The 27,175-nt window shown below is 46.2% G+C and overlaps 1 protein-coding gene across 6 annotated transcripts in view; it reads left to right on the forward strand.

The window, feature by feature from the left end:
- Window positions 1-1,535: 1,535 nt before the first annotated feature.
- The window catches only part of SAMD12 (sterile alpha motif domain containing 12), a 273,317-nt gene continuing 247,677 nt past the window's right edge, over window positions 1,536-27,175 (forward strand). For 2 of the 6 annotated variants that reach the window (XR_009460636.1, XR_009460637.1), the window contains exon 1: window positions 1,557-1,707. Coding sequence is in view for 4 of the 6 variants with exons in the window: in XM_059723799.1 (XP_059579782.1) it covers window positions 1,695-1,707 (13 nt within the window). In the remaining 2 variants the exon portion in view is untranslated. Of the gene's footprint in view, window positions 1,708-27,175 lie in introns of all 6 variants that reach the window. The other 4 variants (XM_059723799.1, XM_059723798.1, XM_059723797.1 and 1 more) reach the window with 4 other exon arrangements.

Below are 27,175 nucleotides of genomic sequence, written 5' to 3' on the forward strand. Positions count from 1 at the left end.
TGTGAGAAGGGTTTACAAAACAGTAAATGGTGAAGAGAAAGATTCATTGAAGCTTAGGGCTGGAAGGGACCTTGTGAGAACGATGGATCCAACCCCCCACTCTGGGCAGGAAAGACAACTGGGGTCACATAACCCCAGCAAGGTGTGCATCCAGTCTCCTTTTGAAGATCTTCAGGATAGGTACCACCTGTGCTTGGGAGCCTATTCCAGACAGTGCCGGATTTAGGCACAAGCTAAGTAAGCTACAGCTTACGGCCTCACATTATGAGGGGCCTCTAAATATGAAAAAAAATACAGTAAAACCTCACAAATCCATCAGTGTGCTCAGGGCTGAGCACGTGCTAGAAGTATGAAAATGCCATTTTTTATAAACCAGCACTGCAGCCGGTTGCAGAGCTGGGGAGGGGTGTAGGGGTAGTGGTGGCTAGTCCTGGAGCAGCAGTCACATGCAGAGCAGCGGCGCGGGGTGCTTTATGGAGATGGCAACACCCGCGTGCAAGCTTCCCCTGCCACTTCCGGGGCAGCTTGGGGCAGTGGTGGCCAGGCCCGAAGCAGTGGGAGAAGTGCTGGATTTTTAAGAATGCTGAATCTTTGATATCTGGATTATTTTTTTGGTAATGGTATGGGGTCTCTTAAACTTGACACAGTTTAGGGCCCCAGCATATTGTAATCTGGCCCCAATTCCAGAGCCTGGTCACCATGAATGCCACGTGACCCCGGAGGCTGGGGGGCATGGTGACTGCCCGCAGACAGCGGCAACAAGTGGGGAGCTCCTGCAGGCGGCCACTGTGGTGTTGGTTGTGGGGTGGTGAGCATTGACCAGCGGTTGATGACCACCCACAGATGCCGCTGGCAGCGGCCAGCATTGATGGGCAACTGCCCGCAGACAGGCAAGGTGGGGAGTGGGTGGTGAGCAGCGACCGCCTGCAGGCGCCACTGGCAACGCCAGCAGTGCTTGTCTTGGGGTGCACTGCCAATCTCACGGGCACCCCCTATGTGTCACCGATACTGGTCACGCCAACCATCGTTGTCAACACATAGGGGGTGCATGCGGGTGCACATGCACCCCGAGTGTGGCAGCGCACCCCCTGCAAAAAGGCCGGGGGCCGGTCATTGCTCACCACCCTACTCCCCCCGCTGCTGACAGCGCCGTGGCCGCCTGTGGGACCTGCTTGCTTGCTGTCGCCATGCTCCTGGCGCCGACAGCACCGCCGTGTCCCCCCAGGCTCCAGGGGCACGCGGCGGTCATGCCAACCGTGAAGACGCTCTTCTTTATACCCAGTCTGGGAAGAGCACTGGGATTTATTATCGGCTCTCTCAGTGCAAGAACAACTAGCGGGCACAAAACCAAACGAGCAGGCAGCGAGTTGGAAGGAGGTTTTCACCCAGGTGTGGAGCTCGTTGCCACCAGGGACTGGACACCAGGGGCCGGGCCTGGGAATCGGCACTATTCCCCGCAGGGTGGCTCCGCGAGCCAGGGCCAGGCAGGGCGGGGCGGGGCGGGGCGGGGCTGGGAGGAGCATCTCGCGGAGGTGCAGGGAGAGGCTGCGGCCCGGGCGGGACTACGCTTCCCAGGCTGCCCCGGGCGCCTCCCCGCCTTTCGCAGCGTGAGCGCTGCAGGTTGGTGCCTGGCCGCGGTGCAGCGGAGCGGCGGGCGCGGCGGCGAGCGATGCGCCCCGGGCGGCGCGGGGAGCATGGCTGTGGAAGGTAAGGGCTGCGCGCCCCGCCCCGCCCCGCCCCGCCCGCCGCCAGGTGCCCGGTGCCCGGTGCCCGCGCGGCCGAGCCGAGCCGGGCCGGGCCGGGCCGGGGTGCGCTGCGCTGCAGGGCGTGCCTCCGCCTCCGCCTCCGCCTGCCCCGGGACAGGCGGCTCTCACCTGGCCGGGGCCTGACTCGCTGCGCGCTTGGAGAAGGGCTTGGCCGGGAGTAGCGGGAGGTCGCTATCCTAGGCACCCTGCAGGTCCCTTAGAGGATAACTCAGCGAGGGGGAGAGAGCAGGGCTCTGGTGAGCACCAGCTCCCTTGCACTGCAGGCCGGTGCCCGCGGGCGCGTTTGGAGGCTACTAGTGCTGCCACGAGGCCGCCGGGGCTCTGGAGGGTTTTCAGACCGGCTTCCTTGCGGGACACAGGGGCCTGACGTGCCAGAGGTTTTCTGTTCTTAGCCGGACTGGAGCAGCCGCCTGGGGTTTTTCACTGCCAGCTCAGATGCCGTAATTGAGTCCTGTTGCCTCACCCGGCTGCTACGTTTCCTAAGGGAAGCGTGCGAATGGTGTTACGTGCCCCCCCGCCCAAGTGAGATATAGCAAAGCCGAGCAGATTTGGTGATATTATCCTGCCTTGCTAAAGCGTGGATGCAAGGTTGTGCGGCTGCCTCCCTCCCACGCCAATGCCAACAGGTGGAAGAAACAACCCCGGTGTTACCGGGCCTGGGTTGTGCAAACGCCCAGCTCCTGTAGAAATGCCAAAATGAAGTGGCAGCTGCTCTGAGCCGGACGGCTCGTTTGGGTGTTTCAGCAGAAGCTGAACTCTCCTGAGACTCTGACTGTGAGCACGTAGCAAGCACTTGCATTTTGTTTCTTCTGGCTCTTTCAAGGAAATGAGGGGACAGGATTTGTGGTGTGGGTGTCTTGACAAGTCCTTTTCATTTCTGTCCTTCTGAAATTCTTGCTTGTTTCAGAGGCGGCACGTCCTAGTACAGTCATCGCAGGACTGGGCACAAGGACTGCCTGTATTCAAGTCCCCTCTTGGGTACTATTGTGCTCTCTGATCTTGGGCAAATCGCTGAGACCCACATGTTAATCTCATCTGTGTCTCGCTAGGAGCTCAGCTTAGGGCGACCCTGACTTCGATTTGCAGGGGTGCTGAGCGTCGGCCACTCCATCTGAAGTCAACTGGAGAAGTGGGTGCCATACATTTTCAAAAACTTCTGTCAAGTTGGGCACCCGAAATGAGATGCCCAGAATCACTGACCAACTCTGGAAAATGTGTACTTGGCGCTAACTGACAGTTATGGTCAGGAGTGATGGTTGCTCGGCACCTCTGAAATGCACAACCTTGAGGGGCATGAGGAAAATGTGGCAACCAAACTATTGGCTGCTTTTGAGCATTTGGTTGCTTGTGTTAGAAATGATCATTTCACATCAAAAATCATTTAGAAAATTTGGCCTTGAACCTCTGAATGCACACAACTCCATTAAATAATATTTCTGGAAACTCTAAACAAGGCTAAATGAGAAACCAGTGGTCCTGCCGTAATTCATTGTCCTTTCTGTGGCACAGTTAGCAATGCAAACCTGAGTGCTTGTGGTTGGTAGTGGATAAATAGATGGGACAGTCTGCCATAAATGGGCTCCAGTTTATACAGCAGCAAAACTCCCATTACAGTGCATAATGCCATCCTCCTTTATTCACGTGATTAAGCTCTCTATTATCTGTCTTTTGAATCTGTTCACATGTATAATAATATCTGTCACATATGCAGTGCCTTCCATCTGAGAATCTCTAAATGCTTTATAAATATTAATGAGTTAAAGCCTCACTAAACCTCTGTGAGGTACCTAATTTCTTTACTTCCTGAAAGGATTTGGAGAGTCTCTCCTTTTTTTCTTTCCCCCGACTGATGCACACACCTTCTTCCGCCACTGCTGTGGCACCACTGCTATGACCAAACATGCTGCTTTTTGGTCAACAGCTTCTGGGGACCCATAAAGCATTTTGGGTTTGAGAAACCTCATGGAGCCTGTATTTTGAAATGAAAATATTTTGGAGCATTTAGTTTGTGGGAAACTTGGAAAGGCTGATTTTGTTTCTAATCTCTTGGTCAGTTCTAGTAGCTAGCCTTCTGCCTGGATTGTCTAGTATCCCCTAGTGGAGAGGAAACCTTTTTCCTTTCTTTTCTTTCCTCCTCCCCAACCCTCAAAAATCAGGTGCCCACTTAAATCAGTTGTGTTAGAGGCTGTGGGGGGGCTCTGATTCACTCAGCTGTTCAAGAATTGAGCTGGGAGCAAATTCTTCCTGCTGGATTTAAAAACTCAGGGCATTCTTCTCCATGTTGGCATGTGATTTTTGCAATCACAAATTGTGAGGTTTGGAACAGTTTAAGTTAGATAATGCATGGCATATAGTGGTGGGTGGGGGAGGAGGGGAAAGTCTGTACAGTATACAGCAAAGCATAGAAAGGGGTATTTTTTCCCCAGAAAGTAAGGGGTGGTCTTGCTGATTCTGTGCATTGCATGGTGTCTGTATTTCCTGATTAGCCAAAGAGTTGGTGGGGGTGGGGAAAATACATTTTTCAAGCCTTCATATGAGCCCATCTAGATGGGAGCATTGCCAAGGTAGGTCTATTTTTAGACCTAACAGTTTTGACAATGTTCCTTTAAGTGTTTGCTTCCTTCTAGTAAGAATGAAAGAACTAGGTCAGAGCCAGTAGAAAAGAAAGCCTTTTGATCTTTGTTACATGTTTTCAAAATACATTTCTCTTTTAGTTCTTCTGCAGCAAGGGCAGAAGTTGAGGGTGACTCTACATATTTATTGCTCATGAAAATGAGAGCTTGATAACATTAGTTGGAGAGTAGGCTTACTGCATGTGGGCAAGCCCACACAGCTCTGTCCATGCCCCTGCAGCTCTGACCTGCAATATCCTTGCTGGTCCTGTGCAAAAAAAGATGCTAATTATGTTGCAGAGTATTTTGTGACAAATGCTTCATAGATGTATGATCTGACTCCTGTCTGGTTGTAGTTTGATTTTTAATATAAAGAATACGTTGGTTTCTGAACTCCCCCTGCCAGCTGGCTGAGATCAGGAGCTCAATTGTCCCTTGTCCTGGGATGCCTTTAAATTGCCCTGGAGGTTTGGAAAGAGGCTTTAAGTGCAGGGATCTATATTCTGAGAGGTACTTTGAGTAAAAAGATGTTTTCTGGTTGATACGAACCTGGAAGAATGTTTCTGTGCTTGCCCCCCAGTGGCTGTAGGGGAAAAGGTAAATTGGGCAGGTCTGTGAGTGGAGCCAGACTCTAACTCTGTTGGTCTCAACTTGCAGCCTCCAGTGGGCACAGGCAGCCCAGCAAAGTAATATATGTAGTCATAAACCTTCTGTAGTAAGGAACATAACCTAGAGTGCTGCAGGATGGCTATTCAGTAGTCCAAGCACAGTCAGACCTGTCCTCTGTTCCCTACTTTGGCTTCCCAAAAATTTTGAATTGAGTTCAGCTAACACCTGACCCAGAGGGTGCTTTAAACTTGGGTAAAGAGATAGGATGAAGGCTTTCCTCCTTTGGCACAGGGAACGGCCTAGAACAGTGTACTACTTGTCTGAGGGCAGCTTTACCCTGGGACTAGCTTCATGGGAAAACTCACCCAGGAATTGAGGACCATCATAGATCTCATCAGGTGGTTCAAATGCAAGGCTCATTTTGGGGACCTTGTCATCTCTAAAAGAAATGTGTAACAACAAAAATAAAAAAAGATAATTATTCACTGTCCATCCTTTTCCCATGGGGAAGGAAACAAAACAGTATGTGGCAGATGGTAGTCATGTCTCTAGCTATGTAGTATAAAACCCAGGTAGAATAGAATAGGCTGACTCTCCCTCTTCACTGCTTTCGCTACACCGGTTGTATTTCAGGAAAGAGTACCCGGTGTTCTTTACTGAGACTTTCAGATCATGAGGATTTTCTTCTTCCTTTCCTCTGAGTCAGCAGTACTGGGACACTGCTCTTCTCTCCAAGGGAGTTCTTGTGTAGTTCTGCAGAATTCCATTTTTTGCCCCTCTTGCTGAACACATCTATGGCCCAGAAATCCCTAGACCAATAAGGAAAATCCCATTTGAAAACAATGTGTACAAGGCCTTGGAGAGTTACTAAGGAAGTATGTGATGGTCTTGTACATACAGCATTCAGTATATGATTTAGACTACCTGGGTTTCTGTACTGGGCTATGATACTAGCCTGCTTTGTTACTTTGGGTAAGTCATTTCATTACATTGTCATTGGGTCGCTCATCTGTTTAAATTCTAAGCATTTTGGGACAGGGACAGATGTGTAGCTCCCCAGTTTAACTCATGGCGCTTCAGAGAAAGCGCCATGAGAGAGACTGATCCTCCCAACATATAGCTATTGCTAGTCCATTGGGACTATCTGTTGGGCTGGGAGGGTGGGGTATTGAGCTCCAATTTAGAGTTGACCCAGGATGAGAGGCTGTGTCTCTTCCCTTAGCTCCCCGCTTTCCCCTCCTAGCCCCTGGTACTGTCTCAGGATGGGAGGGGGAGAAGGCAGGGGAGAGAGGTCCGTTCTGGGTTTCCCCAGCCTCTGCTAGAGTGGAAGGGGTGGGTGAATTGGAGCCTCCTACCTCAGAGGGGCTCTAGTCCACCTACCAACCCTACAGCACTGCCTGTGCAACCCCCAGAATGAGCTCCTTCTGCTTCCTTCCCCCTTCCCCATTCTGAAAATAGCTCCCTGCTCCCAGCGTGCACAACACAAGTTAATGAAGGCACTCTGTTTTGGAGTGCCCCCACCTGAACCCTCATAAGGGTTCAGATTGTCATGGGATCGGGCCCTTTTAAAGCACTCTGCAGTTGTGTAGTGATGTTTGGTCACAGCTGTAAAGTGCTTTCAGGGACTAGATCTGGCAAAAATTGTCATTTCTTTCTATGCCTTTAGAGTCCTTTCTCTCTGTTTGAGTAATAGCTGTGTGTTGCTATTAAGCTCCACTGGGATTAGACTGAGAAACCTTTGTTCGCATTGGTGGACGCTTACTTATATGAGGAGTCATATTGACTTCAGCTGTATATATGTGTAAGTGGTTTCCCTGGAGATCAATGCTTGAGTGTAGGCTGTTTGTTCAAGGCACCTGGAGAACTCATAGGGAGTAACCATGAAAGGTGCTAAGGCACAAGATAGAGGAGAGGGATAAAACCTGATTACCTTTGTGCACATTCAGAATAACACCAATGATTAGTGTCGGAGGAATTGTTTTGCATTTGTGTCGGGTAACTGAGAGCAAAATTTGTCCAAAGACAGCATGTCACAGGGCGGGGTCCCTAGGGATGGCCGTGTTGCCCCTAGGGCCATGTGACCTTGCTAGCTTTGCCCCACGGGCACTTTCTATTCTTTTCTGCCACGTCTTGATGGTTAAGATAATAGATGGTAAATAGGGAGGCTGCCCTCAAGGTGCTATGCAGTCATGGTTCTGGTGGACCCCACTAAACCGTGTGGATTCTTAGACCCCTTACTGGGTCCCTCTCTAAGTAGTGCCTCGGTCACCACAAGCCTTATGGGCTAGATGTGTGACTCCAAAACCATCCCTTTATCATGCCCCATGCCTCGCAGATGATATTCAAATGTTGCTCCTCCGAGGCCTTGATCTAGCTCAGTCTCCTGTCGCCATTGAGCCCTTGGCCCCTGTCTGCATGCCCTCACTGGCACTGGGCTCTGCTTGCCCCCTGTCGCTGCACCCTCTGGCACTGGGGCTCTGCATGGTAGTATGTCCTAATGAGGCTGCCTCCTCCCCAATAGCCTCAGTCCAGTCAACCGGATTAAAAGCAACAACATAAATGAGCCCCTGGGCTATAACATAACAACAAGCATATGACACTGGAGGTCACGCTCCCTCAACAATGTGTGTCCTAGCCCGGATACTTCAGGAGCTCCTAAACTTCATTAGTCTCACCAGCAGTAGTGCAGGCACTTGGGTATTTTCATGGAGCTTTTCTGCACGAACTCCATCCACTGCCCCTAGCAGCTGCCAGGGTCCTAACTGCCTTCAGTCCCAGCCCTGGGGCTTATTTGGGCCCAGCGCCCTGCCTTCTTCGGGTCAGCTGACTAGGTGCAGGCTAATTCTCTTGTTAGCCTGCTGCCGTAGTAACCTGCACCTGTGGGGTTTCTGCCTGGCTCCTAGGCAGATTGTGCCCTTAAAGGAACAGGCACCTTAGTGCCCTGCGACACAGCAGAGTATGAAACAAAAAGGAATGGAGATTTGGGCACTGACTTTTAGCAGAGAGATGTGAAGGTAAAAAGGTAGTTATTTGGGGTCTTCCCTCAAGACCTCTTTGTCCCAAAAAAAGGGCCTTGTGATAAATAGACTACATAGACAGCAATGATGTACCAAGGAAATGTGGGTGGTGGTGTAGCGGTAGGGAGAGTAGTGTGCTCTCCATGCAGCCTGAAGTAAAACTGACATTAAAACAGCAGGCTTTCTTTATGCTGATCTGAACATTAACTTGGCTTGTGTGCTCTGCTTCCCTTTGGTGGAGTCAGAGATTAGCTAATGTGCCCTGGGATTGAATGTGGCAGAAGCAAGATGTTATTCCTGTGTGTGAGGACCAAATGTTCACAGGAGACATACAGTTGTCCCAGAATGGGGCTTGAGGGGACACAATGGATCCAGGACTCCCTTAATATTTATTCATATAATTTTGGCGTCCACTAGCTCAATATCCTCAGGGTAGCAGTTGTACCTATAATCCCATAGTTCTCCTGCTAATTTCCTGTTCTTTGTCTGTGTTTTATGTTGGATGGGAAGATAGAGACCACACAAATTACTCTGTTTACATAGTTAAATTCCTGCAAATAAGGAGGTTGGAGTGGCACAGGTGCTAAGGTGCATGGTTTGAGGTCACAAATTTGCAGCTGCATCAGAAGTGCTCACAGCGCAGCCTGTCAGATTGCAATGAAATCTGCAAATTCTGCTAACTACCTTGTCATAAGGATATGAGAAAGGAAAAGACTTCAGATAAGAAATGCAATTCTTCTTTTTTCATATTTTTGAAATGGCATTAATAAAGTATGCAATTTGTGTAAATGGCAGCTTTTCTCTGTATTTTAGTCTAGTGAAATAATGAGACACTCTTACCCAGCAGTGTGTTGCTGTTGAGCCAACTGGAGTATTGGAGTGTAGGATTCAGTGGTATGACGAAGCAGTAGGAGGTGAGGAATTATGTTGGGGGAAGGAATTTTTAGTCTCTAGTTAACATGCCGAAGGGAAGGGATGCGTTTGAAGAATAGGAGTAATGGCAGGAATGGCATCTTGTGATAAAATGGGAAGCAAAATGAGGAGCAAAAATCAAAAAAGTCAGTTGCCACATAAAATAACAGGCTAACAAGATTTTATAGCTAGCATTTCATTTGTTGGGTGTTGATTGGTGCATAGCATATTTTAAATGGGAGAAAGCTTGGATTCACAGCCTAAGCTTCACTTCGTTGCGTTCCAGACATTTACTGGACATATGCTTTTATAAGCCATAATGGGGCAAATGCAAAGGATTGGAAATTTTATGTTGGCTGTATTGAATTCCTTACTGTAACATTAAAGCCGTAATAAAACAGACTTTGTCCAATGTCTATCTGATCTCTGCTTTGTGTGCTATGTAGTCCCTTGTTACTCTGCAGAAAAGATTTCTAATGAGACGGTTGCTATTTATGGCACTGAATGGTGATCTTATTAAGGGTTGTCATGAAGCATCCTTAGGAATATGATTTGAGGTAGGAAATGAAGCTCATCTCCTTTCAAAATATTTTGTTCCAAAGAAAAAAAAAATGCAGCTAAACCCTTAGTCCTCATTTTGCTAGTCTGAACATTTGATAATTTCCACCAAAAACTGGAGGTATCCTCCCGCATTTAGGAGTAGACTTAGTAAAATGTTGTCAGTAGGCCTCTTATTAAAGAAAAGGTGAATTATTTTTACAAACAGCCAGGTAATGACTAGGATGATCTGCAGTTTAAGTTATTATTGGAGTTTTTAAAATTAAATCAGTGGAGTATGTTAACATGTGATTCCCCACTCCTTTTTATAGTTTGCTCACCTTGTCCCGGTCTTCCAGTGAGGTAGGTTTAGAGAATGCCCCTCCCTACTCACCCCTTATACCTGAGAAGATCTTAATTTTAGTCATTTACAATGATGTTCTAGTCATTAGTATGAATTGGAGAGCTTTGGTCTAATGCCGACAAATGCTGTATGTACTCAAATAGAAAATGATCCTGATTATAAGATGAACCCCCAATAATTAGATTCTGTATATGGAATATTTATAAATTTGTTATAAAGTTCCAGGTATAGAATCTAATTATTGGAGGTTTGCCTTGAATTTGTCCCCTTTCCACTGCTATGGGAGGGAAAATAAATCTGGGGGATTAGATAGCCCTTTTGCTTCTCCTCAGCTTTTTCTCCTGGCAGCTCCTTTCCCCCCTCTTTACTGTCAGCTCAGCTCTCCCAGAGTACGTAGGAATGAGGAACACATTTGAAAACAGTAACCTTGCAATTAAACTTGGCTGTAGGGATTTGCATTAGGGTTGGGTATTTGACCAGTCAAATTAAGTTGAGTCAATTGACCGGTCAAATATTAGTAAAAACATTGTAAAAAATTGGCAATAGGTCCAAATAATATACAGAAAAAGTACAAATTATCCATTAAGAAATGTCAAAAAACAATAAACATATTTCTGTCAATAAAAATGCAAAGAAATGTAGTATTTTTAATAAAACTGCTATAATCTTTGACTGGTCAAAAAACATGCAGTCAATCGATGGGTCAATTGAGTATTTGACCAGTCAGTTGATCATTTTGCTAACCCTGATTTGCATATAGTACATACACAGTTTATCTAGAATTGGTGCATGTTGCTTTTTTTGGAAACTGCATCCAGTTTTACCACAGACACACCATACAAACTATGCATGCTATCAGTCCAAAGCCAAAGGCTTGTGATTTACTGCATAGTTCATTGGGCTGGGCCCCACCAAAATCAAGAGCCATGGTGACCCCACAGCTCAGCACTGCTCAGTATGTGTGTGTGTGTGTGTACTCCAGATACCCCACTCAAAGGATCCATGTACTAATTAGTCCCCACTCATGACTGGAACCGGGTGTTCTTGTCACAAGTCCTGGGATCCTCCTAAAATTTACATGCAGATGAGGCACAGGGCAACTTGGTCCAGCTTCATCTCATAGAGGGTAGGGATGGGGTCACACTAATCATGTGTGTCAGACTGAGAGAGAGGGCTACAGGGATTGTGGATGAAGAGTTTTCAATGTCATGGCTCACCATGACTTGCAAGAGAATCAGTGGTGAAGGGGACTGCTCCTAATGGGCACTATTATATGTTTTATTCATATGGGCTACACTAATCCATTTGCTTCTCAGCTTTTAGGCTCAGGTCAAGTGTAGTCCCTGTTTAGCCTCCCAGTGGGAGGATCTTGGCTACATATTTTTTTTTTAATGGAGATGGAGGATTTCTTTCTAGCTTGTTTCTTTGGCCTTTGGCTAAGGGCAGGTGAGATGTGGGGTATCTGAACCCCAAAACCTTTGGGCTTGGGGTTTGTACATAAGGCGCCTGCCATGGACTTGGGAGTATGTGAAACCCCAGGCTGAAGAGTCTGGGAAGTAAGATACTTCCTGGTGGTAACACAACAGGGACCTGACCGACTGACCTCTGCTCAGTTGATGGAATTTGGAACTGATTTGGCTAATTTGGCCTTGACTTGGCCCTGTTCAGCCTCCCAATAGGAGGATCTCAGTTACACACTTTATTTTATGGAGATGGGAAGTTCTTCCTAGTTTGTTCTTTGGCCTGTGGCTAAGGGCAAGCAAGACTTGGGGGCATCTTAAACCCAAGACCTCCAGGCTTGGGGTTTGCATGTAGGAAGCCTCCCATGGATTTGGGAGTATTTGAAGCCCGAGGCTGAAGAGTTTGAGAGGTAAGATACTTGCCGGTGATAATACCACACGGACCTGAACAACTGAGTTCTGCTTAATCAATGGAATTTGGAACAGATTTAGCTAATCTGGCCTGAGTGACAAAATTTAAAAGAAAAAAATATCTTGTGGTAGGGTCCCATTAGTACATCTGCCCAATGTGGGCCATGTGTTACAGACATGCTCAGTGTTGGCTTTATTTAATCAATTTCATAGTTGGCTTTCATTGCTGAGCACATGCTGCTTTTGTTAGCAGTTTAATGATAGACAACACATTCAATGAGATTTCCTTGTATGTAATTATAAGACATGCCAATTTCCCCCATGCCAATTGGGAGGGAACCTCATATTGCATTTGAGTGAATACAGTACTAGCATGTGACAGTGGGTTAAAAGTGACTTCATACATGCATAAAGTGAAGCATGTACATAAGTGTCTGTAGGATCAACATGTACGGTGCTAACTCAGAACCAATAAGTTTCATATGTGTGATTTTTTTCAGAAGTGAGAGGTGTGTTTTTAATTGTTTCTGTCCTGTAGGAAATTGAGTCTTTTTCTAGGCCTTTTGTTTGCCCATTTTGATCAGACTTGAGAAGAATGTTTTGCATCTGAAAGTTTATCTAACTCTATCCCAGTGGTTCTTAACTATTTTATGCAAAGCACCCTTTAGAAAATGCCAGCATTTAGTTTTCACTTGTTTCTTGACTACATAAAAATAATAGAGTAATTCTGCTGCTGTAAAAATCTCAGGCCGCAACAGTTCCGAATGTTTTTACTACTACAAATTCCTATTTAAAATTTCTAGGTTTATTATGTGAATCATGTTTATATACCTAACAGTGCTAACAGTGCATGGCATCCTGTGGTACCCTTGAAAGGATCCCAAGGCATTCCAGGGCGTCATGTTACCCTGGCTGAGAATCACTGTTCTATCCCAACTACATAGTTAGTCCAGTAAAAGCGATCACCTAAAGAAATCCCTGGCCGGCCCCTGCCTTTGCTCTGATTAGCATTTTCATTATTTAATTTCTTTATTCCTCTTTATGTATTGCTTTCCTTCTTCTTTTTTATTGTTAATCTATTATTACTAATATTTTCAGTAATGTCTGTGATGTTACATTTTCCACTACCAATCTATCTGTAATTGTTTGACAAGATTAATTGTACTGATAGGCTCATTTTTATATCCACTAATAGAAACAGATGTCTAGACACAACTGTTATAAAACAGAGTAATTCAGGACTTCAGTCTTCAAAACATTTTCTAATTAGAAATTTATGTGTAATCTATACTGAAGAAAAGGGTTTGTGATTAACTCTGTGAATTCTGTATAACTCTATATATAACTTTGTCAACTCTACTGATTTTGCTGCATGTTGGATAGGGAATGATACCATGTTTGCATATATTTCAATAATACTTGCCAACAGTCAACTTGAAATGTGCTTTTAACTCTTTTTTTTTTTTCTGGATACCATTGGCAAAACATTCAGCTCATGGAGCATTGCTTATTGAGACTGAGGGGTGTGGTGATCACACTTGACAAATGTATTTGTTCAAGTAGCTAGAGAGCAAACAGCCCATTAAAAAACTGACCAGTTGTTTAGAATCTGGCTTCTTGACAGATTTGTACGTTGGTTGCCTGGAATGGTCTTCCTCCAGGTAAAAGTATTCCAGTTCAGATAACTCTAAATATCAACCTATGATGGTAGATGGCATAACTTCTTTCAACTAAGCTTTAAATAGTGTCATTTAGTTAGTATGTGACAAATATCCTAGGTAGTTCAGTTTTCAGAATGAACCATGTTCTCTGGGGAAGCACAGAATTACTCAAATAATTATTTCTGGAATCGAATATTGCCTGTGGCTTTTGCACTTGCTTCCTGTCTTCGAGTTTGATTGGTCAGTCAGGATATCCATCTCAATCCATTTGGTGTGAGATCTCTGTTTTAAATCCCTAGGGTCAGAATGAGCAAGGAAAAAGAAGTCCTGACTGCAAATGTCTTAGTGAATCCTAGCAAACATGGTAAAACTGACTGTATGTTCTGTTAAGCAGAAATCCCTTAAGGGAATGCAGACTAGCTACTCTACATCAGCCATGGAGAAGAAAGATGAAACCACATACCTGACAGCTTGCAAAACTCCCCCCTGAAAGTTTTAGCAAAGAGCATTTCATGTAGAGTGCACCAATAGAGTTTTTGGGCCAATAACGATTTCTGATTTTTAACGAGCCATATGGGCCGATGCCAATATGCAGCCCAGGAGTGTGGAGAGCGGCATCTGTCTGGTAAGTCTGTTGGGGGGGGGAAGGGGTGGGGGGGAGGAAAGCAGTGTGGGGGGAGACCGAGGTCCCCGTGGTGAGGGAGGGAGCAGGACTGGTGCTGGGGCAGGCACTGCCCAGCTGGGATGGGGCGTGGGACAAAGCTGCAGCTCATCCTGGGGGGGGGAAGGTGGTGACTCCTACCACTGTATGCACCCCTGGGGGAGCCATGGGGGGTGTCTGTCCCCTGAATCTGTGCGTGCAGCAAGGGCAGGTTGCTGCTGCGGGTGGGAGTGGCTCTAGGTTCTTCCCAGTATGGGTGCTGGGCTGGGGCTGTGCTTGGGGAGGGCGATGGTGATGCTCGGAGGTGGACTGCAGCCATCCCTAAATTCACCATAGCTCCTGTTGAAGCGCTGCCACCACCTGCCCCAACTGCAGGCATGGCCCAACCCCTACACCAGGAAGAGCTCAGCACCACCCCTAGCCCACAGTGGCAGCCCAGCCTCTCCATATGCACAGGTCCAGGGGCCACATGCCCCCCACGGCTCCCCCAGGGGCGTGTGCAGCAATGGGAGCTGCCTCCCTCCTCCCTGCGCCCCCCGGATGAGCCGTGGTTCCGTCCCGTGCTCCGCTGCGGCTGGGCAGCGCCTGCCCCAGCCCCATTCCCTCTCTCACTGCAGGAGCCTTGGTCTGCCCCCCTCCCCCATGCCCCTTTCCTCTCCCCTTCTCCCCCAACAGACTTACCAGCTGGATGCTGCTTTCCATGTGCAGCACTCCTGGCTGCCTGCATGCTCTGCTGTAGCTGTGCATGCACACGGAATTTATCAGCGACATTATCAGCCACATTGGCCAAAAAAAGCTGATTGCCGATACTGTCAATTTTCCTTTTATCGTTGCTGATACAATATGGACCAGTTTATCAGTGCACCTATAGTATAGAACTTCGATTAATTCATAAACAAGGAAAGAGGCAAAGATCCATGGGTGAGCCTGGATGAATCCCTAAATTCCCTGGATTGTCCAGAGGTTAAGCTTTCTATTGCCTTGAGAGAAATGCTTATACTTAAAAAATCACTGAATCCTCAGATGAGATTCAGGATGACAGATTGTTGGAACCTGTGTGGCATCTCCCTGCACTTCCTTGTCTGCATTTGTTAAACTTAGATTAGTTGCCAAGGTTCACCTTTCTTTCCTTTCTAACTAACTTGGATTTTTTGTGGAGGAGACTGTATGGGGCTTATTTATTTAGCATATGTGGTTCGGCATGAAGAGCTTGAAGGCCACTAGGTGGCATAGTAAATAAACACGAGTCAACAATGTGGGACATTGCTTTGAACTTGTCCACAGGGGCATTTGTCATCATTTTGAAGGTCCCATTGGTACAGGTTTGAGGCACAGTGACCCTGTCCAGTTTGAAAATTATTGAGAAGTGCCCAATAATGGCATGGCCAGTTAAACCCTGATTGATTGACTGTAGGGTCAGAGATGATGTGATCATTGATTGATGCTTGTGCTAACCATTATTTATGCCATCAAGTAAGTAAGGAAAAGTCAAAGGGTTTAGGAGTGGGCTGTGGCAGAATGCCATTTCTGCCTCTCTCTAAACTCTGGTATCAGGCAGATGCCTAATTTGACAATTTGGTTACCATGGGGCAAGGGGGCAGACCCCCTTGCCCCATCGGCTTCAGGTAACCCTGAGTTGTAACCTGAGCTGGATATATTCCAGAGGGAAGGGGAAACCTGCTCCCTCTGCCTATGTGGCTGGCCTCACACACCTGGGTGGGGGCTTAAATTCATATTGTTCTAAGCAATGTCATCATGACTGGGAGGGGGCTAGAGACCCTGCCAGTCTACCTGGCAACCAATGATGCATTTCAAATTGGTTGCCTGGCAGTCAACAGTTGCTGGCCTTCATTGGATCGGGTAAATGGGGTCATAAGGGCTATATAAGTTAAGGACTGCCTCGGAGGCAGGGCAGCAGCCATGATGAGAACTCCCAGAGAAGCTGGGCCATCTGAAACTCGCGCTCTCTCTCTCTCTCTCTCAACTCATGATCAATGAACTGCTTGCCTCCAGAGGGACTCTTCACCTGCCTCTGGATAATACTTGTAAGTAAGCTGCCTGAGATATAACTAGATGTATAGCTTGCAGTAACTCAGATGCATGATCAAAGGCTACTATGCAACAGTTTGCTCTAAGCTATTTCTCTGATATTGCTCTCCCCTGTACCCTATTCCAAACCTACTCCTTGTAACCAATAAAGTTCTCCTTTGTACCTAGCATGGGAGACTTATTGGGAGAGGGTCTAGATTATGCCTTGGGGTCCCCCTGGTTTGGCTGACTAAGGGAGACCCCTACTTGTGCTTCAGACTTAGGGAAGCACTCCAAGTTCTTGCAGTGGGTCAAGTACCCTCAAGGACTACTAGGCCTGTATTTCCCAGGGGGCACAGGTCCAAGATCATTCCAGACCCTGGGTGGTGGTGGCGTTACCCTCAGGCTTGCAGGTGTGTTTCAGGAAGGGGGTCAGCTGGACGTGAGGCACCTCCAGAGAGGCACTCGGAGCCTGGAAGGTGTTCGGGTGCAGTAAGTTGGGTGGCTCAATGCAGGAGTACCCCCCACTGGCCCACCACATGGAACATATTGGATACCTTTAGGGATGCCAAGCTATTGGTGGGTGGAATACGTCCTAATACACTGGTAGTGTAGGATTATCATGGAGTATGGCTAGAAAGTTTACTTCAACATTTGTGCGGTGGAGATGAGTGGAAGCAAAGTTACTGAAGACTGGTAACCATGGGAGGGGAGTGGAGTGGGGTGCAATGTACTTGACAAGATGCATTGTCTCATGCAGTTGGGTGTCCACTAGTTTGCTGTGCGATGAATGAGCCTGTAAAGGACACAGTATTCTGCAACTGAGTAACGCAGTGCAAGAGCAGATGAACATAGTATGGAGACATTGGCATCCCAAGTGGAGCCTGCAAGTTTGGCAAGTAGGTTATTCCTTGTTCTAATTTTTAAAGCAGTTTTTTTGAAAAGTGGTTTCTAAGTTGAAGTCCAGTCCAGGGTGACTCAAAGATAAACTGAGTGGATTTTGAATTTGAGAGGCTGACCGTTTAAGGTGATAGTGAGTTCACGATTCGCACTAGCATTATGCAGATGGAAAATACTTGAGATGGTCTTTGAGGTATTTGGTTTGCGGCACCATTTTAGGCAGTATTCTGAAATCAGTCTCATGTCTCCCTCAAGTGTGAGTTCTACATTTGAAAAGTCATGAGCTTGGGTGACAATGGCACTGTCATCAGCATAAACAAATTTGCATGAGCTGTTTGCAGGCAGGTAAAGGAAAAGGCCAGTACTGATCTCTGAGGAAGGCCATTGGTTTGATGTCTCCCAAGGACTAATTTGGTTAGCCGGGTGGACTGTAAAGCATCAGCCACATAGTAATAGTTTGGCTAGATAAGTGGCCCAATGTAGTAGAATTCCTGATATTTTCACCAGAAAACCGATATACCAGACAGTGTCATATGTTGTTGTTAAATCAAGGAAGACAGCACCAGTCTTTGGGTTTTCCTGAAAGCCATTTTCAATTAAGGTAGTTAAGGCTCAAACTTGATTGCAAGTGCTCCGGCCATGGTGGAATCCAGCTTGTTTGGGCTTAGGCAGAATCAGTTACTGAAGAAATATGTGCGGAACTAGTCTCTCAATTGTCTTGTAGCAGACACTCAGGAGGGAGATTGGTCAGGAGCTTGCTGCTCGTTGTGGGTAATTTGTAGGCATAGGATAGCAACATTTTGAGGATGATGACTTAGTAGAACAGAAGATGTAGTAGAATATCTAAATAGGTTAATATATTTTTAAATTTCAGTCAAAACTTATTTGTAGTAGTACAATTTCCTAACATTTTGCTGTTTTTATAGGGAGTGTCATCTGATTACTGGATAGAAGAAATATTGTGGGTGGATGACTTTATTTTACCAGGTTTTGTTGCAAATGGGCATCAGCTATATTGGGAAATTAAAATTTTCTAAGGGATGCTGAGAGATTGGGATGAGCTTTCCAAGTGCTTTTTTATTTATTGTTTTAATCAAATCTAAATCATAAGTCTGCAGATATGACTGTGGTACACAGAACAGATGACTAAGAAGTTGCTATTTTTTTCTCAGTCACTTTTCAGATTAGAGCAATTATTACTGCATGTAACTAAAGCACTTGTCAAATATTCTTTGATGTAGCTTTAATTTATCTCCTTATACATTTAAGCACCAGGCAGTATTTCCACTGAAACATGTAAGATTATGAAATGTTTCTTATACAATATAGAGTATGGTGCACTGAGGTGGGGAGAGAGTATGGATTGGAATTGAAGTTGAGCCAGTTGTGCTAACTGTGTGGGCTGGGCATTTACTTCAATAGGCAACTAACTATGTGGGCATAGAATTTGGCCCATGTGAATCAGCTTGTCAGATAACTAGTTTACTCAAACCATACAATGGTTAGTTATCCGAGTTTTATATACCACATTTGCAAAATGTACATTGTATACTGGTGCAACTTATTGCTTCCCAAATTTTTAGGGTTGGCATGAAAGTGTCAAGACTGTTAGGTTCAGCTCTTTGTTTCCTGCTGTTCTGGTCTCCCTGCCTACTAATGGCCTGGCCAGGGTGCTCAAGACACGAGATTTTCAACTCCTGTAATTCTGTTGCACATTAATGGTGGTTTCTTTAAAGCTCCAGGAACACTCCTGTTGCTGTCATGTGAACTTCAGGCTTGAAGGGTTGTCATTATTTATGATATTTTGTTGCCATTGTGCCTAGCAGCCCTAGTCATGATTTAGGACCATCATGTGCTATGTGTTATACAAACAGGACAAAAAGGACAGTTCCTGCCTCAAAAGGCTTGTTATCCAAGTATAAAACAAGAGGCAAAAGATGTATACAGAGAGATGGCAAGAATAAGTAAACGAGATAATGTTAGCATGATAGTCGGGGCTGGTTTTATCTGTCATCCAAGGGTGCTTGTACATGTACATGTGGTGGTAGGGCCATGTATGTATGACAACACGTGACGAGAAATCGTCATTTGTCTAACATTTCATAGATTTCATAGACATTAGGGCTGGAAGGGACCTCGGAAGATCATTGAGTCCAGCCCCCCGCCCCAGGGGCAGGAAGTCAGCTGGGGTCAAAGAATCCTAGCAAGATAAGCATCCAAATGTCTCTTAAAAGGAGTCCAGAGTAGGTGCTTGCACCACCTCTGGTAGCAGTCTGTTCCAGGCCTTGGGGATTCAGACAGTAAAGAAGTTTTTCCTTATGTCCAGCTTAAAACAGTCTTGGAGGAGTTTGTGACCGTTTGACCTTGTCATCCCTTGAGGTGCTCTGGTGAACAGGCCTTCCCCCAGGTCCTGATGTACACCGCTTATATACTTATAGGCAGCCACCAGGTCCCCCCTGAGCCTGTGCTTTTCCAGGCTGAAGAGTCCCATGGCTCGCAGTCTCTCATCATAGGGCCTGTTCTCCTGCCCTCTGATTGTGTGCATGGCTCTCTTCTGGACTCTCTCAAGCTTCTACACATCCTTTTTAAATTGTGGAGTGCTGAACTGGATGCAGTACTCCAGCCGCGTCCTCACCAAGGCCAAGTACTGCGGGAGGATGACATCCTGGGATTTGCTTGAGAAGCATCTATGGATGCAAGCCAGAGTTTTGCTTGCTTTACCAGCTGCGACATTGCATTGGTAGCTCATAAGGACTTTTTATTGTCTTTGATACGTGTAGCGAGTGGGAGTTCAGTCACGGCCTTGGCTTTCCTGGTTCGCTGCCTACAGGTCTGGACCAGTACAGAATACTCCTCCTTTGAGGTGGATCCAGTCTTCCATCCTTTATAGGTCTTTCTTTTTAGATGCAGAAGGTCCACAAGTTCCCTGCAGAGCCAAGGGGGCTGCTGTGCCCTTTTACTGCTTTTCCTGCTGTGGCGGTAATCATCCCCATCCCCCCGGTGGGCTTAGTTTAAAGACCAGTTGAGCAGGTCAGCCATTCTGGCTGGGAAGAGCCTCCTCCCTAGCACAGGGAAGTGGAGGCCGTCTCTTCCCAGCAGACCACTGTCTCTCTTGCCAAAGAGTGGACTGTGATCGTGGAAGCTGAAGCCTTCATGATGACACCAGCGCCGCAGTCTTTGGTTAACTACCTTGATCCTCCTCTCCCTCCTCAGCCTATAACCCAAAACCGGGAAGATCGAGGAAAACACCACCTGCACTCCTGAGCCCTGCTCCCAAAACCCTGTAGCCTCTCATGACCTGGCTGGGATTGCTCCGAGCCATGTCATTCGTGCCCATGTGGATAAGGAGCACAGGGTAGTGGTCGGTGGGCCAGATGAGCTTTGGGATCCTCTTGGCTACGTTCCAGATACGGGCTCCCGGGAGGCAGCAGACCTCCCAGGCTAAGGGATCGAGGTGGCAGATTGTGCCGTCAGTCCCCCTTAGGAGGGAGTCTCTCACAACGACCACTCTACGTGTGGCCTTAGGGAGAGCAGGGACAGTAGCTGTGAATGAGCCTCTGTTGCTTGCAGGAGCTGGCAGCTCTTCAGGCTCTACTGGGGCTGCAAGAGGTTCATATCTGTTGCAGAGCTCTACAGGGGAGGGGACCCTGGTGCAAGCAGGCCTTGGGACTGTTGACTACCTTGGTCCAACCCCCTGGCTGGACAGTATGGGAGATACCTAAGTCCTCCCTTGTCCTGGAAGGTGACCTTGGTCTACCCTTAGCCTCCAGGGACTGAAAAGCCTGGCAGTAGTTTATTTCCTGCTTACCATCTCTGATGGCATGCAGTCTCTGGACTGTGGCCCAGAGCTTCTCTATCTGGCGCCTCAGAGACTCCGAAGTGGAGCAGACCTTGTAAGGGGAGGTGGTCATGCTCCTGGTCCCATGTACCTGGAAATGTGCCAGGCAGCCCCTGCAGTCAAGAGCCAGAGGCTGCATCTGCGTGGAGCCCGGAACCGTGGGCTCTGTCTGGGGGGAGCCCTCAGAAGTGCCAGAGGGGGGGCCGCAGACTCCAAGGAGACCCTTGGGGTGTGGCATGTGCCCATTCGCATTGTGCCACTGGTAGTCCGGTGTCTGTAAGGTGTCACCATGTACACATGCACAGGTTTTTTTTGTGTGTAAAAATTTCTTTGAGCATGGCAACTTAGACCACCTCCGATGTATTTTATATTAATTGGGGCAAATTGTCCCATTGAGGATTAAAATAAAAATATACACGTGTACATGTCATAGGTGTGCTGGTGGGGACAATACACGGGATGCTGGAAGCCCCGGCGTGCTCAGGGAAGCTTGGGTTTGGTGGGTTTCCAGCACCTTGTGCACCATCCCTGCTACCTTCTCTGGCTGCCAGCACACCCAGCTGCCTTCCCACACTGCCCCATGGGCAAGCCAGCCCATTGCTGGCAAGCCATCACTGTTCCATAACAGTGACAGAAGCCCCTAAATTGAAATGGTGGGTCACAGTTAAAAACCCACAGATTAAAAACTCACCATTTCAATTTAGGGAAACTAAAGCCCCCCTCACATGTACAGGTGCCCCTAGATGCACATCTCTGCAGCAGTGAGGAGACGGGGGTGGATTTTGGTGTAGCAGAGAGGCTGATGGGGCCTAAGTTTATAAAGCATTGTCTATGGAAACACAAGGCATCACAAGGGAGAAGTGGTTGAGGAAGATAATGGGGGAGCTTTGAAGATGTTTGTGAAGCTTGTTCAAATTTTAAATTTAACAAGTGGACAGTGAAGTCCAGCTTCACAGGCTGATTGGAGTCATTGTCTTAATTAGAGATGATAAGTAAGATGAGGATAGTTTGTGGAGGGCCACTGAAGTGAATAAACTAATGCTTGTGATAGAGAAAGAGGGGCAAGTGGAGGGGTTCAAAGAGCGGAGTGACCTGCTCAAAGTGACAGGTTAGAAAATGGTTGTTGCATCGCCATTCTGAATGGATGCATGTGGGACAGGACTGCATTTGTCAAAGCAGAAGAAGGGATGTTGAATAATAGAAATGTGAAGATGATTATATACTTTGACTTTAGCAAGGCTTTTGATACTGTCTCCCTCAATGTTCTTGCAAGCGAGGCGAGGGAAGTATGGGTTAGATGAATGGACTGTAAGGTGAATAGAAAACTGGCTGGATTGTCACGCTCAAAGGCTGGTAATCAATGGCTCAATATCTAGCTGGCAGCCACTTTCAAGTGGAGGAGCCCAGGGGTCAGTCTTGGGGCCGGTTTGTTCAGTTTCTTGAAGACCTGGAAGATATCATAGTACACCCTCAGCAAGTTTGCAGATGACACCAAACTGTGGGGAGTAGTAGATACAGTGTCAGGTAGGGCTAGGATTCAGAGAGACCTCAACAAATTGGAGGATTGGACCAAAAGAAATCTCATGAAGTTCAACAAGAACAAGTACAAAGTCCTGCACTTAGGAGGGAATAGTCCTACGTACCAGTACAGGCTGGGGGCCGACTGGATGGGCAGCAGCTCTGCAGAAAAGGACCTGGGGGTTACAGTGGACAGTAGGCTGAATGAGCCAGCAGTGTGCCCTTGTTGCCAACGGCATACTGGGCTTCATTGGTATGTGTGTTACCAGCAGATTGAGGGAAGTGATTCTTCCCCTGTATTTATGAGTGATTCTTCCCCAGTGGTGAGGCCACATCTGGAGTACTGTGTTCAGTTTTGGGCCTCCACTACAGAAAGGATATGGACAAATTGGAAAGAGTCCAGTGAAGAGCATTAAAAATGGTTAGGGGGCTGGGGTATATGACTTCTCAGGAGAGGCTGAGGGAACTGGGCTTATTTAGCCTGGAGGAGAAGACTGGGGAGGGGGGGATTTAATAGCAGCCTTCAACTACCTGAAGGGTTCAAAAGAGGATGGAGCTGGACTGTTCTCAGTGGTGACAGGTGACACAACAAGGAGCAGTGGTCTCAAGTTGCAGCAAGCGAAGTTTAATTTAGATATTAGGAAAACGCTTTCTAGCTAGGAGGGTAGTAAAGCATGGGAGCAGGTTACCTAGCAAGGTTGTGGAATCTCCATCTTTGGAGTTTTTTAAGACCAGGCAACACAAAGCCTTGCCTGGGATGATCTAGTTGGGGATGGCCCTGCTTTGAGCAACGGGTTGGAGTAGATGACCTCCTGAGGTCCCTTCCCACCCTAATTTTCTGTGATTCTCTGAGTAGGGCCCTAGCTGTGTGGGTGTGTAGGAGAGCCTGGCTGTATATTACATGTTACACAGAAAGTTCCCTTGCCAGGCTGAGGTTCTTCCAAGTTGGAGCCCTCAATTACTGGAGAATCTGAAGCTTTTTATTGATGAGAATCTGCTAAATCTCATTCTGGTGCCTGGAACCATGTGAGGAGCAGCGAGGACAGGGTGAGAGAGCTTCAGTGGAGAGTCAAAACCAGAAATTGAGGGTAGGGTATTGCAGACACACAGTTCTTTGCGGGAGCTGCCAGCAAGGTGGTGCAGCAGAGACAGCCCTTCCTCCATACCTGCCAAACTTCCATTTTGCAAAACAGCATCCCCAGAAAGACGTTTTACCTTTGTGCTTTGTTCAGTTGATTCTGCAGTTCTTGGAGAAAGATGGCAAATTCTCAGTTCACAAAAGCCCCCTTCTGCATTCCAGTTAAACCCAGTTTGGACGGTGCTTAATCTTCATGTTCAGGAGAGGAGACATCTGTGGAGGGCTTAGCATCAACCTTGACCAGTTAAACAAGATAAATGGTGTTCCCCTTCCCTGTGTTGATTTTAGGAAAAGGTTGAGTTAGCTATTGCCTATCTAACCTTGATCTCATTCCCTGCTCCAAATAAAGCCTGAGAAGGAGAGAAACTAACCTGGACTGAAGATTAAGAGGGAGGAAAATAATCTATGCCTGTGGTGTCTGAGCAAATAGATGGAATTGACTTATTTATTCTGTGTCTACTGTGTGTGGAGACAGTAGATAATAGATCAATGCAAGCCACTATACTTTGCTGGATAGTCTCTGTGCGGGTGCACATGTGTCAGAGTATGGGGTTGTACTGGCGATGAACAAAGGAAGTAGTGGCTATCTGGGGACTCGAGAAACAAGATACATTTGCTTTTCTAAATGAGTCCCTTTTATGCTGTTCTTGTTAAATGATGATGGAATACATTCAGTGCAGCATTTGCTTACTGTGTGTTCAGTCTCTTAACTGTTTAGCAATTTAAGTTGGTGGTAAGTAATAAGCAAACAAAATAAAACAACTATTCCTGCCGACCTCCAAAATGGCAAACTAAAAATTGTTTGTCCATGCTAGTATCAGCAGCTTTGCAATGGGGTTGTTCTAAGCACCTTGTTTTGCTTGGAAGAAGCTTCCTCTTTCCAATGAAAAGCTACTGGAATCTGAATCTGCCTTGTACATAATTGCTAGTACCACTTATTTCCCCCTTTTTTATCATGAAAGATCCTTTTATATAGCGTGAACAGCACAAACATTATTTACTCTTGAAAGGACAGTGGGTAGGACTGAAGCAGCATACTGTAGCATGTTTTTTTCTTTAACTCCATTGGGGTGACTTCATGCTTACATTTAGTCATCAAATACTGGATCCCCGCTGTGTATGATGCAGAGGTTAGGAAATCAACATGATAATGAAGAGGCATTCCTTTGCTTTCTCAAATCGTATTGTCTTTGGGCTGTTCAGAAACCCCCACCCCTGGAAAAAGGCAGGAGTAACTGCAATCCATGGGAAAATCTCCAGAATTGGAATGCTACCTGAGGCAGTATTAGCTCCCACTGTGCTCTTTGTGACTCTCCTCTTCAGAGAAGCAGAGCGCAGATGGGAGTTGGCAGGCTGAGCTTGCATAAACATTGGTCCTAGTGAGCTACTGAAGTGGATGCACAAAAATTACAAGGGAGGATGAATGAATCTGTCTGTGCTGCTAGGAAAGATCTGTAGGATTAGGTGCCCAGCTCTTTTCTATTTATGGTGTCACTCCAGACTCATTGCATGGCCCTACTGCTTTCCTGGACCAGGGTGAGTCAGGGGAGAATACAGCTGCACTAGTGTCAGAATTTATGCAATGTTTTGGTCTTTTCTGTTTGCCTTTTGTGCAGGAGGGGAACATATCTGCTGTTAGCAGGCCAGCCTGTCTCTGCCTGATTCTCTGCATCTCATTTTACCTTTCTGTGATTTGAGGGTAGACCAGTGAGTCTTTTTAAAGTACTTTGTTTCAGGTAGATAGATACATTTTAGGAAAGATCAGAGAAGGTTCTTGTGTTGTAGCACATATGATCTGATTTAATCAGAAATTGATACTTATTTAAAACACTTCCTCAAGAATTTAGGAGACCAAAAGAGTCTCTTAAATTCTACACTGCAACAGATTGGCAGGGTTTAACACTATCCACAGAGAAGCAAAGCAGCCAGATCAGGTGAATCCTATTAGCTTCAGTGCAGGAGTAGAAAAGCTTTTTCTTTTTTACTTTTTCCTGTTAGACATACAGAGGGAGCATGCACAGAAAAACCTCTAGGAACAGCTAAGCTCAGGAGGCTTATTTCTGTTGTTGTTGTGTAAGGTAACAATAAATCACAATTGTAGGAGGGGGCAAATCTGGACCAGACCCAGAACATCTTCAGAGTCAGAAGTTAAGAAATGCCAGTATGAAAAGTATCAAGATTTAAATTTAAATGTTTGGTTTATGCCTGGGAAAACTGGCAGAAAGGAAAAGAATGGCTGAGAATAGTTACCTGTCATCTTGCTTAAGAGTGGTTAAGGGACAATGCTAGAAGTATTAGTCTTGCTGACTTCCTCCCCCACAACATTTCTAGCCAACCCATAAAACTGTTTTTTTTACCAGAAAAAGCAAAAAAGCCCCCAAACACAGAAGAAATTAGCTGTATCAGGGTTTAAAAAAGGACTCTCATGAGAGCTAGAGTGTGTGGGTATAAGAGGAAATTAGATATGCCTTTGATCCCATAAGGGGATGGTAAATTTTATGTCAGGTATTCATGCTTGTAGCCTGTTGTCTTTTTAAAATTCCTTCCTCTGGGTGCTTTGGGCTCACTGGTAAAATAAATGGTGCTCTGGTTTTAGGAAGTTTGTCACTGTCTACCACTAGTTACATCAGGGGTGGGCAATTATTTTGGGCGGAGGGCCGCTTACTGAGTTTTGGCAAGCCATCCAGGGCCGAATGACAGGTAGCCAGGGCAGATAAATATTAATTTTCTTAATTTTGTGGGGGCCCTGTGGGCCGGATAGAATGGCCTGGTGGGCCGCATCTGCCCCCCAGGCCACATTTTGCCCACCCGTGAGTTGCATGCTTCCTAAGGGGAGAACTGCAGGTATTTGGACTTGCTTGGACAGAATGTAGGTAAGGGCACAAAGTCTGACACCTCAGAGACCAGAAAGGGGACAGAAGCATAGTTAATACTGTGGCTGTGATCATTGCTGATTACTTCCTTAAAAAAGGGTGTTTTTCTCTGTTTAATAAAGGCAGGCTGATTTGGAAGGAAATGTGTTCCAGGTGTCTTCCATTCCAAGGCTTTGAATTAAATGGGTTCTAACAAAGTCCAAACAACGTAGCTTTGAACATAGCCAGATCTAAAGCCTCTTTGTTCCTGTGTGATTCAAATCAAGATAGCAGTTACATGAAATTTGCACTAATATATCTGTTAAAGAAGAATGTGATTGTTTGAATAGATGATGAAACATTTTCCCCAAGCAGATTATGAGTAACTACTGTCTGCAGTACAACTAGAATCAAAAAGCCCAAACAAATAGGGGTTTCACTAGGGAGAATGATGGATGTTCAAATAAAGACAGGCCCTGGAGTGGCAGTGATTTACACAGTTTACCCAGTTTACTTTTGAATTTTTCAGCCATTTCCAGACTGACATTGTGGGTGCATAGGCCTGGATATCTAGACCTGCTCTCAGAATTTGGGCTCTGACCATTCTAGTTTTGTTTCCTGTGACAGATTTTTCAAAGCTGATTTAACATTAGGTAGAGATAAGAACAGTAAGAAATACAGAAGTCAAAACTAGCAGTGTCTAGGGCTGACAAAAATAGGAGAGCTTTTGATTTTAATTCTCCATTTTTTTTCCATAGTGGCTCTTCAGTTTCTTTCTTGTAGGGAAATATTTGGAAGTTATTTTTGCATCTAAAGGAAGATTGGACCACTAATTATAAATATGACTATAAAAATAATACAGTGATGCAGAAAAAATAGGCTGTTGGAGTA

This window comes from Alligator mississippiensis, chromosome 3, assembly GCF_030867095.1.
Source record: "Alligator mississippiensis isolate rAllMis1 chromosome 3, rAllMis1, whole genome shotgun sequence".
NCBI lineage: Eukaryota > Metazoa > Chordata > Crocodylia > Alligatoridae > Alligator > Alligator mississippiensis.